The sequence below is a fragment of the Capra hircus genome, chromosome 8 (assembly GCF_001704415.2).
Source record: "Capra hircus breed San Clemente chromosome 8, ASM170441v1, whole genome shotgun sequence".
Lineage (NCBI taxonomy): Eukaryota > Metazoa > Chordata > Mammalia > Artiodactyla > Bovidae > Capra > Capra hircus.
This window is the reverse complement of record NC_030815.1, coordinates 52,716,715-52,730,751: the sequence shown is the minus strand read 5'-3', so window position 1 is coordinate 52,730,751 and position 14,037 is coordinate 52,716,715. Positions and strand designations below refer to the sequence as shown.

General features: G+C 39.8%; 1 protein-coding gene across 6 annotated transcripts in view; it reads left to right on the top strand.

Moving 5' to 3' along the window:
- Window positions 1-14,037, top strand: part of PRUNE2 (prune homolog 2) — a 301,538-nt gene that overhangs the window by 72,605 nt on the left and 214,896 nt on the right. For all 6 annotated transcript variants that reach the window (XM_005683795.3, XM_013965995.2, XM_013965997.2 and 3 more), the window contains exons 5-6: window positions 3,358-3,510; window positions 6,322-6,416. In XM_005683795.3, the coding sequence (XP_005683852.2) occupies window positions 3,358-3,510; window positions 6,322-6,416 (248 nt within the window). The remainder of the gene's footprint in view (window positions 1-3,357; window positions 3,511-6,321; window positions 6,417-14,037) is intronic.

Below are 14,037 nucleotides of genomic sequence, written 5' to 3'. Positions count from 1 at the left end.
CTTAGAGAAATTTGTCTCTACTTGAAGTTCAATCTTCAATTTGTTACTGTTGAAATGTATTTTAATTACATATATATTGTAAACTCCATATTATAAACGTTTTATACAGTGAACATTGATTTATTCTCACTCATATATTTGTATTCTCCAACACGTTTTCCTTCCTGTTTTTTGCTGCCATCTATAATACTTTTCTTCTCCCTTTACCATTTTTTGAGTGTGAATTCTTCTTGTGACAAATACTTCTAATTTATATTTCTGAAAATGTCTTTATTTTGCCTTCATTTTTTCTTATATTTCAGTATGTATGTATGTGAAAATCACTCAGTCATGTCCAGTTCTTTGTGACCCCATGGACTATAGAGTCCATGGAATTCTCCAGCCCAGAATACTGGGGTGGGTAGCCTCTCTCTTCTCCAGCGGATCTTCCTGACTCAGGAATGGAACCAGAGTCTCCTGCATTGCAGGCAGATTCTTTACCACCTGAGCTATCAGGGAAGAATTCAATATCGGCAGTTTTTTTATATCAGCACTTTGAAACTGTAGTTTCAGTGTCTTTTGACTTTCATCATTTTAGATGAGATTAGGGCTTAGTTTTATTGGAGTTCCTTTGACAGGAATGTATTTCTTTTTCTCTGATATATACCTTTTCCTCTGTGAGTTTCAGCAGTTTTACTGTCACGTGCCTAGAGGTAGTGGAGAAGGCGATGGCGCCCCACTCCAGTGCTCTTGCTTGGAAAATCCCATGGACGGAGGAGCCTGGTGGGCTGCAGTCCATGGGGTCGCTAGGAGTCGGACACGACTGAGAGACTTCACTTTCACTTTTCACTTTCATGCATTGGAGAAGGCAGTGGCACCCCACTCCAGTGCTCTTGCCTGGAAAATCCCATGGACGGAGGAGCCTGGTGGGCTGCAGTCCATGGGGTCGCTAAGAGTCGGACACGACTGAGAGACTTCACTTTCACTTTTCACTTTCATGCACTGGAGAAGGAAATGGCAACCCACTCCACTGTTCTTGCCTGGAGAATCCCAGGGACGGGGGAGCCTGGTGGGCTGCCGTCTATGGGGTCGCACAGAGTTTGACACGACTGAGGCGACTTAGCAGCAGCAACAGCAGCCTAGAGGTAGTTTCTTTGTATTTATTCTGTTTTGGATTCATAATTTACTTTGAATATTAGAATAATCTCCTTCATTAATTTTGAAAAATGATTAGCTACTCTTTTCAATTATCGTTCCATCCCCTTTTCTCTCTCCTTTCCAAGGGGAACTCTATTACATATATCTTAGACCTTTTATCTATGTCATCCATGTTTCTTATGATCTGTGGCATCGATGTCATCGATGTCATCAATGATTCTTATGATCTTATCATCTCTGTTTCTTGATAATTTTATTATTGATTAGTTCTAATCAATTACTTTCCATTCCTTGAACTGGCCAAATCTTCTCTCACCTCAGTGCCTGTACAGATGCTCTGTCTGGGTCATGGTCTCTCTTTACCTTGCCTTTGCCTTAAGTCACTTATTATTCAAGTCTCGGCTTAGCTTAACTCTCTCTAGGAAACCTTTTATGACCCCTAAATTCTTGCCTAGATTCAGAGTACTGTATTTTTCTGCAGTGATATTTCTTATCCCCTTCATATTCAAAATGTATGTGGGACTTTCCTGGTGGCCCAGGGGGTAGGAGTCCACCTGCCAGTGCAGTGGACACGAACGAGTTCGCTTCCTGGTCTGGGAAGATCCCACATGCCTTGGGGCAGCTAAGCCCGTGCACAGCAACTACTGATCCTGCACTCTAGAGTCTGCGAGCCACATCTGCTGAGCGTGCGTGTTGGAACTACTGAAGCTCAGGCACCTAGAGCCTGAGCAAGAGAAGCCACCACAACAAGTCCATGCACTGCAACTAGAGAGTAGCCCCTGCTTGCCACAGCTAGAGAAAGTCTGCGTGCAGCAACAAAGATCCAGCACAGCCAAAAATAAATAAAATAAATAAATTTTTAAAAAACAAAAGAATGTTTATGTGTTTACTTATTTGTAGCCCCTGAACAACTATAAGCTTCAAGCGGCAAGGCTAGCGTTATTCCAGTCATGAATCATTAGTGTCTAGCACAGCACTTGGTTCATAGTAGGTGCTCAGCAGTTCTTTGATAAAGGAATGAATGAATGAATAAGATGCTTTAAATGTATTTGGCAGCATTTATTTCTCATGATGATGTTTACATTTATTGACATTTTAGTATATGACGTTATAAGCTGGTAAAATAGCATTATTTCTGTTTTTAAAATAGGCAAATAGAAACAGAGAGGCCAGATGACTTGCTTAGGGCTTTTCCAGGATTTTTAATGGTGAATGTGTATCTAATCTCTATGTACTGTAGATTTCCAGGTAGATGTCAAGATTATGTACCAAAGTTTTCTCCCAGTCACTACTTCATTTCTCCTTTTACATTTTTACCACTGTAATTATCATTTAGGCTACACTGAAAGCTGGAGAGAGGTATCACCCTGATTAATCAGTAATTTTGAGGATTTTTACAGAGTTTAATTATTCATCACTAAGCAAAGCCTCCTTTCCCCCCATGACTCTGTGTTAGTCTGGGCCCAGGGTACTGGAAAAGGGATGTGACAGGTGGTAGCTTTTCCCTTTTAAGGTGAGATTATGTATAGAAATCCTAGAAGATTGTGAGAGGTTAGTCATTCATATTATCGAAGTGCTTTGTAATCGAAACCTGTGGGTTAGACCCAGCTTATGAATCATTATAATTAGATGTTAGTAAACAATTTCAAAACTGTGTGTCATACCTGGAAGATTGGGGATGGATTCAAGATTCACTACCTTATCAGATTCTTCTGCTGCTGACACTTTGGCTAGGAAATCATTTAATTGTTAAGAGGAGAGAGTTCTTATATAAAAATCAGTAATGTGATGAATGAAATGATCTTCTCTGTGATCTCTTAAAGGTATTCTTAAACAGAAATTTAAGTCATATTTAATATTTTTAAATAGTTTATCATTAACTTCCATCCTGAGAATGTTTAAAACTAATGTGTATCATTTCTGTGTATTTGTGTGGGATGGGGGAAACATTTTATTTCTTTATCTGTAACTGTGCCATAGAGTGTACCACACTCAATTCAGTTGTTGAGATTACTACTCGAAGAACAGTGAGGCAAGACAGGCAGTATCTGAAGGGTTTTCTAAAAACTGCCTCTTGAATGTTACACAGTGGAGGCCCCTGGTTCAGGCAGGAATCTGGAAGTGGAAGCAAAATTCGAGAGACCAGAAAACACTGACTTTCCTGAGCCCCATGCTAGCTTGACTAGAAAGTTTAAAGGTGATTTTGTTCACACCTTTCAGGTAGCATCCTTTTTAAGTGGATGACCATGGAGCCCAAGAAGATCTCAGAAAAGCAGGAGGAAATTCTTTCTATCCTGGAAGAAAAATTTCCCAGCTTACCTCCAAGAGAGGACATTATCAACATCCTGCAGGAGACCCAGTCCAGTGCTCAGGGTGAGTGACTCTGTCCCCCAGCTGTGTTGTAGCTGCCAAGGAGGGTTTGGGGTGTGGATTGTTGCTGGGCCCCAGGAGGTGGACTTGTGTGTGCCTTCACTTTCTTCCCTAATGTTCATGCTTGGGCAGTTTTTAGGAACATCGTGTTGGCTCACCTGGAAGCAGACAGTTCTCGCTGCAGGCCTTCCTCTGAGGCCTTCGTACCTGGATGTGTGGTTAATTCATGCATCTAATAGGCACCCCGGATGCATCATTACAGGAAATCTCTGTGCTGGGAGGGCTCCATTTTGAGAATATGGCATGAACAATGTCAAGCGCAATGGGATTTCATAAATGAATTTGAGGAAAAAAAATAAGAGAAGACTCTTAAGCAGATAAAATTATTCTGTAAGTCTAGGCTTCATCAAGAGAGTGGATTCCCTGGTTCAGTTGTTTAACAGTAGTAATAATAACAGCAACAGTTCATTAAGTGTCTAATATACACGAGGTTCTGATGGTACAGCTTTGTATGAATTTTCATACTGAGTCCTCATGACAACCCTGCCAGGTGGAATTATTATCCCCAATTTTCAGATGAAAACACTGAAGCACAGAAAGGCATCTTTGCTTTCACATCATCACACACACAGCTGGCAGGTGGCCAGGCCAGGATTTAAACCCAGTCAGTCAGTCTTTAAAGTGTACAGCTTTCTCCCTTAGTTTGGAATCCTGCAGGGGCAGAGCCTGAAGCAAAGCAATATATTTGGGAGGTGATCCCAGCAAACACTGATAGGGCTTGGAGCACTTTAACCAGCAAGTTATCTCTGTGGGAAATCAGGCCTTTATCTCACTAAGGAACTCTGGAAAAGAGTGTAAAATTGCACTGCAGAGTTTTCCTACCCGAGGGGTAGGCACCGTGGCGTGTTGGAACTTGTTTATCGGAGCTCCAAGAGCTGGCTGTTAAATTTTCAGGTATTTTGTGAGTGGGTTGGTTGTGGGTTGGCAGGTTGAAGTCATCCCTGGTAGTAGTATTGACAGCACAGAAATTAAGGCCATGAATCAGGTTTGGTTAGGAGTATACCACTGGAATGTTGAGGGTTACTTAGTTGCAGGGACTGTTAATTTTGCTGGGGTGGGCTCTGATGGCCAGAGAAAGCCCTCCGGAAAAGAGATGCAGGTGCTGGTGGTTGAGCGACTTGCTGGGGCCTGAAAGTCAGAGGAAATGTGGGCGGGGCACCCGCACGCCTGACATACCTTCTCTTACGTATGCACATGTGTGGATATATGTGCACGTGTAGCTGCGTGATGATATGCATTTTGTCTTTCATTTTCAAAACTAGATCAAACTTTTCATGTCACTATATATTCTATAAGTCATTTTATGCTATAGTATGATAGATGGCAGCTTTTCAATCTTTGAGTGGAAAAGAAATATTTAGTAGCTGTCTGTTTCCCCATACTGCTCTGATTGATAGTGTTATAAGTCGAGAGGGTAAATATTAATAATAGGCAAATAATAGTTGACTCTGCCCTCTTAATGTACATCTGAGAAGGAGATACATGCTTTACTGGACTTTAGTATAGGTCTTCTCAAGAGTTTAGACCTGCTCTGTTGTGAAAATGTAGGGTGAGAATTCAGTAGTAAGCCAGACCCTTTCCTGTGTTCCATGATAGATTTTATTGAAGCACATTGGTCTGCTGACTAAAACTATGCAGTTCTAGATAACTTATCCCTTCTGGATTATTCTCCCATCATTTAAAAATCCCATAGCTCCTATTGCCAGAGCCTATTACAAGGGTGGCCAACTTAATTATGATAGTTTTATGGGTCATATTTATAAAGTGCATTGTGAGTAAAATTACAATTGAAAACATGGATGCTTTCCTAAATGCATCCTGAATGCAAATTTTGGCCTTCCTAGGTATTATTTGGTTATTTGCATGGTTATGTTGGTTTTTCTTGGAGAAGGAAATGGCAACACACTCTAGTACTCTTGCCTGGAAAATTCCATGGATGGAGGAGTCTGGTAGGCTACAGTCCACGGGGTCGCAGAGAGTTGGACACGGCTGAGCAACATCACTTTCTTTCTTTCTACAGTTCCTTTGGGGGAAGGACATGGCAACCCACTCTAGTGTTCTTGCCTGGAGAATCCCATGGACAGAGGGTCCTGGTGGGCTGCCGTCTATGGGGTTACAGAGAGTGGGACACGACTGAGCAACTAACACACACACACACACACACACACACACACGCATACATGTTGGCTTTTCTTACCTACGCTGCTTCTCTTCTCTGCTTCTGTCTGCTGTGGGTTTCTAGTCTGACCTCTGAGTATTTAATCTTCTGGGCTCCCCTGAAGATTACTGGTTTCAGCTGGATTCGGTCCATAGAAGAGTTAGAAATATATGGGGCATAGGAGTCAAAGGAAGGGGAAGAGACTATTGTATTTCTTCTCTGCTCCCTTCCTGTTTTGGTGCTTAGTTTCTGGCAACCCCTCTTCTCCTATCCCAGACATCTGTTTCCTTCACCTGAACTTCTGCTAGTATCTGGATGCCTCCCTTATTAATTTTCTCAGTCCCACTCACATCTCTGTAAGTGTCCTACCATTACAGAATCTTCTTTGGCATCCTGAGGGGTGAGTTCTGTTTCCTGCTGGGATCCTCACTGACGCAAATATTATCACTATGTGATTTTTTGCCTTCATGTGTGTTTATTATGGTTAAAAGAGATATGAGAGGGGAAATACTGAAATTAAGAGGGTGATGTCTTCAAATAATCCCTTAATATTACCAAAAATCTCCCTCAAATATGTTTTTTCCTCTCACCCACAGGTTTAGGTATTGAACAGACAATGCTGAAGAATCTAAAGGAACTTTCAGATGGAGAAATAAAAGTGGCCATTAGCACTGTGAACATGACCCTGGAGGTAAGGATGGGAAAGCTTTTTTTTGGCAATGATGGATTTTACACAACTGCATTTTGAGCAACTGGAACAGTTCTCTCTATTGCATAGTTAGTGTTTGTCTTTTGCTGCAAATGCTTCTTTGTGATATATTTGACTAGAAATGTGCCTTATTACTTTGGATGAAAATACTGTGCTAAACCAATGAAGATGCCAAACAAACCTGGATTCCCAAGATGAGTGCCATTTCATTCATCTCAGAATGAAACAAACAAACATCTCAGAAAAACAAAACAGACTCACATGTGTATCCATGTGTGTGTATTTATATGTATGTAACCTATTTAGCAACAGTGATTATCTGTGTGTTTGGAGAAGGAAATTTAGATTCACTTCCTTTATCTGTGCCCCACCCTGCATTATCTGTAGATCTTTTCTAAGAAACTAAGTTGTTCTTTGGATTCTTTAAGCTCTTTGGATCCATGTCATTTTGATAATCAGTGATGAGAACTCTAGAATTAAGAAGATCCTCCTTCCAATCTGTTAAATGAATGATCCAGAGTGAATATAGCTCTTGGTTTTGTGTATTTCCTTGGTAAATTGTCTTTTGTCTACTTTGGGGCTTTTCAGTCACTTGCATGTTAATCCTAACTAGCCTAACTAACGGAATTATATTTTACAGAGGCACATTTGTGTGGTGTAGAAGTCTGAGTTTTTTGTTTTTTTTTTTTTTACTGTTACATTGCCTTGATCAAGTGATCCATCTTTAATTGAGGCACTGAACTCTCAAGTCAAGTTTATGAGGATAAAAATTGCTGAATAGGGCTTGGTGTTTTAGGTTTTAGAACTGTATATTGCTATTTTTCAAATTTGTTTCATGGTAATGATTACATATCACTGTGTATATTTCTAGGGTATGTGTAGGGGTTCCATGCCTCAGAAAACCCAAGAGCATACCAGACTCTTTTTTTGTGAGTTCTTTGTAAAATTGTTTCTATTGTTTTGATAATGTAGTTTGACTTGTAGATCCCTATGAGTACCAGGAGGTAGAGTGTTGTCACTAAAGACACTCACATGTAATGGTGATATAGTGCCTCATAGTATATAGTACACATTCTCGTTGCATGTAGAAACTCAACTGTTTCTATGGACTTTTGCATTGATAAATGCTCCATGTAATTAGACAAAGATGTGATTCAGTGCAGGAAATACATGCAATTTGGGATGTAGTAACCAGATAATCACCCTCAATTAGAAATCTGCTTTGTGTCTAGAAATGCAAGGAAGACATGGATCTTGCAAGGGTCAGTAGCTCTGAGAATCATTTCTCCCAGTTCAAGCCTTAGGGTTTTCTTTCTCTTTCCCTCTTCCCGTTTCCCTTCATTTAATGGCAGCTTATTAGGTTTTAAATGCCTTGTTTGGAATTCCTTTCTAAATTAACATAGAGCATCTTATAATTGCTTAGGGAACTGTCTGTAGTTGGCAAATTATTTTAAGGCTATTATTATTATAGACTTACTGTAGCTTTAAGGTACCTTCATTTATAATATAGGTGTATACAAATAGCTTTGTCAGATATGTTAAACTGTAAATGTCAAGGTGAATAAGTGATAAAAAGATCATCTTAATCCTGAGAGTAATTTACACAGAGGTCCAGTAATTAGTCAGGCCGCTAACTACATCTCTGGAAGAGCTATATGATCTTCTGGGAGGAGGGAGAAGAATATTTATACATATAAGAAGGGTATGTAGATTAAACTGTAATCAACTGAATGAGAGCTTTTCACTTTTGTGTGAATATTAAGGATGACTCAGCAATGGAGAAGGAACTCCTTAGTAACATCGTGTATCTTCTTTGAAAGGGAACATGTACACTGTTTATTTACGCTTTTAGTTGGAAAAATCCGCAAGCTAAGGGCAGAGCTTTGTTTTCTCCATAGAGCTGTGATACAGTGGTGTTTTCAAGATCTCTGTCTGTATTTTATTATATTTCAACATTCCTTTCCCATCCGCATTTAAAAAATCTTGATAGAATCCCACCATCTTATTTTGTGTATTTTGGAACAACTGTCTAATTGCCCTTTAAATCCAGATATAGTCTCAAAGAAATGTCCTTAGTTGGTATGGCTTTCTAAATCTCATTTGTCCTCCAAAGCATGGTTGAGACCTAGCTACTTCCTGATGACTCCTAGAAATTCTCCATTTCCTATTACCACTTGCAAAACTGACCAACTTAGGACTTAAATATATACTGTATCTTCTATTAATTTTGAACTTGTTTTAAATATTTAGTCATAGTTAGACAATATTTTAAGTTAACTGGGGATAAAGATGGCATCATTGAGTTCTGTCTCTTTAATTTCCTGGCACAATGCTGGAGACATAGTAGGTACTTGGTAAACACAAATCCATGTTGGTGTCTGCCCTTTGTTCCTTTGATATCTGATTTTTATTTCCTTTTAAATTTAAGTCAGCTAGGAAAGCAAAGCCATCTATCTCTGCATCAAAAACAACTTACTTTGTTTCCTTCCAGTCAGTTTCAACTATAGCTGAAGGCTGAGATCAGATAGGTAAAATATAGCCCATATATTTGTCAGTAGAACTGCTTCTCCACCTGTTCAAAAATGGAATTGGTTACTTGTCCCTGGAAAGAATCACCTAGAAGCTCTGTGTGATACCAGGGTAATAAAAAAGAGGATTCCTTACCTTTTCAATGACTCTTTGCAATGATGCAGCTCCATAGTTGTATGTGTCATGACCTTTATCTGCCTGGTGACCCAGTTAATATTTTTGGGTGGAAATATTGAGAAAATGAGAAAAATTTGTCTCCTTGCGACACACATAGCATGTTCGTTGGAGGGAAGCATTGCTTTGAGCTTTAGAAACTACTGCCTTTAACAGATGGGTTAATTCTACCATATAGAGAGAAAGCTGCTAAACCTTTTGTCTCTCATTTGTATTGTAGTACATCTCACAAATGATAATTGTTCTAATTAAGGTTATATAGGTTACTGAAGGGGCTTCCCTGGTAGCTTAGCTGGTAAAGAATCTGCCTGCAATGTGGGAGATCTGGGTTCAGCCCCTGGGTTGGGAAGATCCCCTGGAGGAGGGAATGGCAGCCCACTCCAGTATTCTTGCCTGGTGAATCCCCATGGATGGAGGAGCCTGGTGAGCCACAATCCATGGGGTCACAAAGCGTCAGATGCGACTGAGTGACTAAGCACAGCACAGCACAGGTTACAGAAAAATCTACCCTTCAAAGTAAATAATTACAATAATATTCTTTCAGTGCTTTGTTCAATATATGAGGTCTGAATGAGTATGACTTTGAAAAGCAGTAGATAAAATGGTCTCATCAGAAGCAGGGCCAGAGTGCTGGTTCTTGCAGAGTATTGGAAGCTAGGACTGTGGAAAAGATACTGCCGTCCCATTTCACATGGTTTCCAGTTCATTATCAATCTGAATACAACACACATCCTGTGGGGTGTATACCCTACACATTGGAATCTATTTCATTCATTACGGTTGTGCCTGATCTTTTGTGACCTTTTCATTGTTTGTCAACTAGATTATCAGAAAAGAGACATGGATGGTTTTGATTTTGTTCCAATCCTTCATTTTAATGGAGGAACCAGTAGAGAGAAATGAAGGTTGTCAAAAACAAAAATCTGTGTTGAAAACTTTAAATAATAAACCTTAGGGGAAAAAAGAAGAGAATTTATGGATATTAAAGCATGTGCTTAACTGGGAGAAACTTGGCCTTTATGCTTTTGTCAGCAGAATGGAGTGATTATAAATCTTGGACCTACTTTACTCCTGGTAAAGCAGTATATGTAGATGTTAAGGAAAGGGGACAAAATTTTCCAGTCCAGTCCAGTGCCACTGAAGCAAATGAGATTGCTCATGGCAATACCACGTGAATAGTTCCCTTGCCAACACCAAGTATTATTACATCTCCATTAAGCATCTCCCAAAAGGCTGTGAGTCATTACCATCTTTCTTCAGGAAGAACAATAACCAGGCACTGACTTGATCACTTTTGCTATGACTAATCACATTATGAATTATCCCATAAATATACTATATCAGTCTGCTGCCATAACAAAGCACCACAAACCGTGTGACTTAAACAATATAACTTTATTATGTCATGGTCTGGAGGCTGGAAGTCCGAGGTCTGCTATTGGCAGAGCAGGTTCCTTCTGAAAGCTGAGAGAGAATCTGACCCATGCTGTCGCCCCGCTTCTGGAGGTTCGCTGGCAGTCTTTGGTGTCCTTCGGCATGTAGAGGCATCACCTTGGTCTCTGCCTTTGTTGTCACAGTATCTTCCCTCTATGTATGTCTCCAAATTTTACCTTTTTTAGGCATATTGGATTAGGGCCCAAGTATAATGACCTTATCCTAACTACTATATCAATAATAATTTTATTTCCAAATAAGGTCATGTTCTGAAGTGCTGAATGTCAGGACTTCAACATATAATAAGACTGTGAATGAACCTACTGTCTGTTAAGCACGTTTCATGTATCACTCACATGTGTTTTTATCTTAAATCAGTTTCCTTTAAATGAGAAACAGTCGGAATTTTCAACTCTTGAAGTTTTGTCTCCTTTATTTGGAACTGGAGTCCGAGGGAATAGCTCCAACTTGTTTTCTCTCTGGGGCCCCCTCATGACCAGACACTATGCTATTTGAAACCTGGAATAGAACACATGGGATGCATTCTGGTAAAGTGACTCAGACCTCTGACTCACTCTGCCCTGCACAGAGATTACCAGATGAGCTGCACCTTGGAACACTGCAGAGGGAAAAATAGCAACCTTTTCCCTTAGCATTCAGAACACAAACCAGAAATTATTTCCAATTCCCAATAAACTCCTTCCTAGTAAAAGTTGAACATCTACTCAGCCTGCAGTGAAGTATCTTTGCACCATTGTAACTGGTGATTTCAGACTGAAAGAACCACTCTGAAACCTGGTTTACCAATTTTAAGCATCAAATATGATTTTTCATTGTTTTAGCTTGGAGTTTTTTTGGAGTTTGTAATGAAAGTACCTCGAGTATTTACCTACCTTATTCTGTCATAAAATGCATAGTGATATTTGAGGACAAGTAGATATTACTTTTGATTAACATGTTCTTTAAAATGTCAGACACTTATGCTAGAGGTGATTTTTCAAACCTGTTCAGCAAATCAGTGGAACTATGTTTAACCACTGCCTCTGTTTCCTTTTGGGTCCAGGGTTTCCAACACTTACTTGTTGAGAAGGAGTTGACATTTGATGATGCGTGCTCACGATATATCAGGCAGTGAACTTGCAAGCATTGTCTTACTTAATCCTCACAGCAGCCCCGTGTGGAAGAGGGGATATGATTGCCTCTGTATTGGTTAAGGTAACTCTAACAGCAGCAACAGATGAACCCCAATCTTAAAGACTCAATACATAACTTATTCATTTTTGGTTATGCAGCAAAATTCAGTTTAGTGTTTCCAGTTGGGTGGCCAGGGGTGATTCAGAGACCATTTTTTAACACATGGCTCCCAAGGTTGCCTGAGACATCTCCATCCTATCTCTCAAGATGGAGAACTTGGAGGGCCAAAATTGGAAGGTTTTATGGATCTTGTAAGAACACAGCATCTGTCACTTCTCACATTACATTGGCCCAGTCACATGGTTACATCTGACTGCAAGGAGGTTGAGAAATGCAGTCTAGTTACTTGCCAAGAAGGAGAACCAGTTTGATGAACAATTAGCCAGTCTCTGCCACAGTCTCCATCTTGGAAGTGAGGGTGTTGGAATCTGGGAAGGTTAAATCACTTGTCTAGTGCAGAGCTGAGACCAAAATCTGGGTCTGTTCTGTCCAAGCACTGTGTTCATTACGTGGGGTATGATGCCCACTCAGGGGCTCACTGGTAAGTCACCAGGTGTCAGTCATTGTCCAAACTCCAGGTGTCAGACAGCCTAGATAGACATCCTCAAGCAATCCTTGGCTGGAACTCTTCTTCTCCATACTGTTTGTACCACGCCTCTTCCTCTTTATGTTCATATCTTTGCTTCTTTTAAAAATCATTTTAATTTTTGCCCTGTAAATACCATGTGAAGTGAAGTGAAAGTCGCTTAGTCATTCCTGACTCTTTGTGACCCCATGGTCCATATAGTCCATGCAATTCTCCAGGCCAGAATACTGGAGTGGGTAGCCTTTCCCTTCTCCAGGTGACCTTCCCAACCCAGGGATCAAACCCAGGTCTCCTGCATTGCAGGTGGATTTTTTTTTTTTACCAACTGAGCTATCAGGGAATCCATGTAACTTCTAAGAATTCATAGTAAATATAATTATCAGCTCCTCAGATAGAAGAGATTTGGAAAAATAAGTCAAATAGATAAAAATAATAATAATAAATAGTACTATGAGGTCAGGGATAGGACACGATGTAGGAAGGAAGGAATTCTGATGTTTTTTCTCTGCCTGCCTCTAGAATTCAAGGACATGGGTATTCTGGTTTACCTGCTTGTGATATAACTTTTTCAAATCTATGTTCAGAATAGAGAGCAGCCCAATCAGTGGAAATTTTTAGTGGTAGAGATTAAAAAGAAAATGAAACAGTATTACTTTTGAGCACTATTTTAACTCCTAATAAGGAAATTCTGAGCAGTTAAGGTCTCAGTTCAAACCTGACTGAAGAGTCCCAAGGAGTTTAAAGCAAATGACAAGCACAGTTAGGTGGCTTTCATTTTGTGAATTTAACAATCAATGTGTGCGTGTCAGCTGAAGTGTAAATTACAATATGAAACTAATTCAGAGCTAATAATTCATAGCTTCTTGAGGACAATGGCATAATGAAAAAGTGATACCTGAAATTAGAGTGTAGACTTGTGTTCCTACTCTGAGCTATGAGCAGTTCTTGGTAACCAGACATAACTGAAATGAGGGGTTTGAAATTCCCTATTTAAAAAATGGTTTATCATATCAGTGGCAATAGCACTTTGTCTGAAAAAAATGTCCTCAGCACCAGAAGCATTTAATATTTAGAATCCTTACAATTTGTAGGTAGGTGGGTAGCCCCTTTTGCAGATGACCAAAAATATTTTCAAGATACCAGATGAAGTCTACAAACTAGTCTCTCTAGAGTACATTATAATGAAATTCCCATGTTATATCTACAGTAAACAAGTTAAAGGCAACTTGATGTTTTCATTGTTTTTACCTATTGGCCACTTTCAGATGGATTCTCAAGACTTGATCTAGCTAACCATACTTCTCTATATTTATTTCCTTCAGTGGTACAAAATAGCTCAATACTTAACATTTAGAGATCATAAATTTCCTCATTATGTGCTGTGCTATCTTTGCTATGGGAGGGCATCCGGGACCTTTCTCCTTCTCCTCTGAAATGCTATAGAAATGTATCCACATGGAGGGGGTGGGAAAGAAGGAACATAGAAAACATAGAGCCTGGGGCCTTCTCTGGTGGTTCAGTGGTTAAGAATCTGCCTTCAAATGTGGCGGATTCGGGTTCAATCCCTGGTCAGGTAACTAAGATCCCACATGCCATGAGGCAGCTAAGCCTGTTCCTATATGCCACAACAAAGAGCCAGAGCAGCCAAAAATAATTTTAAAAAAAGAAAGAAAGAAAACAGAGCCT